The sequence below is a fragment of the Aplysia californica genome, unplaced genomic scaffold (genome assembly GCF_000002075.1).
Source record: "Aplysia californica isolate F4 #8 unplaced genomic scaffold, AplCal3.0 scaffold00215, whole genome shotgun sequence".
NCBI classification, from domain to species: Eukaryota; Metazoa; Mollusca; class Gastropoda; order Aplysiida; family Aplysiidae; genus Aplysia; species Aplysia californica.
Window position 1 is genome coordinate 248,024 of NW_004797485.1, and position 1,868 is coordinate 249,891.

Here is a 1,868-nt window from a genome sequence, read left to right on the forward strand (position 1 = left end):
TAATAATAATAATAATAATAATAATAATAATAATAATAATAATAATAATAATACATGTTGATTATTCTTCGTTGGTCAAGCGCACCTTGGTGCAGGCATCGATCTTGCAAATTATACCGGGTATTGCCTGGGATCAGAAATGGCGGTTTGAGTTTGAGCGCTGCACAAGTCGATTCTGACATGGAAGAAAAGCATTACCTCCCCTTGGCATTGTTTGTCCACATTGGGTGCCTCATGGTACCCCGTCACCTTGATTGTACGTTGTGGGGGCGTTGTGGGAACAGACGAGAGAGAGAGAGAGAGAGAGAGAGAGAGAGAGAGAGAGAGAGAGAGAGAGAGAGAGAGAAATGTGTGTCTGTGTGTGTGTGTGTCTGTGTGTGTGTGAAAGCTTGTGTGTGTGTGTGTCCCTATCCCCCTTGCTCTCCCATCTCCTCTTTTATCTTCCACGAAATACGGTAGCTATATGCCCTGTATATAAATTATTGTTTATTCGCTGAAAATACATGTGAACTAAACTTAATTATGCTCCCGCCTGCTAAGACCGCCCCACCCTCACAAAAGTGATAAACTTTTGTCATATCATTATTTGAAAGGGACACTTTCCCTTTGCTCTGATCTTAGTTTACACAGGGGAAGAAGTTATAGACAATGGCATGTTTCCTGACGCAACAGAACGCAAAAGTTGATACATGTATTTCTATACTCTTATGCCACTGAAAAAAGAATGCCTAGCTACGTGTATTTTATGTATAAGCATAATATTGCAAGTCAGGACAGACACACAGACAAATGTAAGTTTAAATTTTAAAATAGGCAGGCAGAGAGGAAAAGAAATGGATATCAAATACAAAAATAGAAGTTTGGAATTTTAAAAGACAAAACAAACGGAGTGAGTCATTGTGCAAGACTGCAGTCACGAGGCAAACAGTCACTTGCGATTTGTCATTGCATAAAATACTTTTAATATAAATTTAGAAATGATTTACATTTTTTTCTTCTAAAAACATTACACGTGTACGTAGCAACGAACCTTAACACTAAAAAAAAAATGACGAGAAGATCCGGTATTCCCGAATACCGCAGACAAAGCTTTACAGAGGGTTTTTATTTCTATTTTTAGTTTTTGCGGGCTTTCGTTTTCTTACCTTTACACCGACACGCTGCTTTGGCCCGTCCTCAACTAAAGGGATTAAAAGAACAGAATATAATGGGCGGTGTACTTATCTGGAGACACTTTTGACAACCCAAAACCTCAAGTGATTGTATGTTAGTGTGAAGAAACAGCTGATTTTGTGGGCGGTATAGAGTTTAATGTATCCCTCACCTGGAAACTAACGTCCACATTTGGACATTAAAGATTTGAAAACCCCCTGCCAAGCGATAGAAAAACAGCCATCTACCCTACAGCGACTCCTTTGAGAAGAAGAAATTCCTGACGTCCAGATAAAAACTTTATTTCACCAAGATCCCAGATTTTGTTGTCGGTAGCGACCTAATGCGACATTTTATTCTCGGGTTACGTTGAATAGTTCAACTGTTGATTTGTCAGCGGGGAAACCTTTTTATCGTGGTTGGACATCACAGAGCAATATAAACCTGTGGAATTCTGAGCCAGAGGGCTCCTTGCTGGGTTTATCAACGGTTTCACGTTTGGCTGCGGGCATCATGTATAAAGGTGAGACGAAAACTTGGATCACTGTAGGCTACAGAGCTACCTGTGCATTAGTATTTTAATGGTAATAATATTAGTAATGATCATGCAAACAAAACCATTTACAACTCTAGTTTCTGAGGCTGGGCTCCCTCTCTCTCTCTCTCTCTCTCTCTCTCTCTCTCTCTCTCTCTCTCTCTCTCTCTCTCTCTCTCTG

At 40.0% G+C, this 1,868-nt stretch overlaps 1 protein-coding gene across 1 annotated transcript in view; it reads left to right on the top strand.

The window, feature by feature from the left end:
* Positions 1–799: 799 nt before the first annotated feature.
* LOC101847823 (ras-related and estrogen-regulated growth inhibitor) overlaps positions 800–1,868 on the top strand; it is a gene marked incomplete in the record, with an annotated part of 41,730 nt that continues 40,661 nt past the window's right edge. The window contains 1 exon segment of the mRNA XM_013083165.2: positions 800–1,675. Coding sequence (XP_012938619.1) covers positions 1,666–1,675 — 10 coding nt within the window.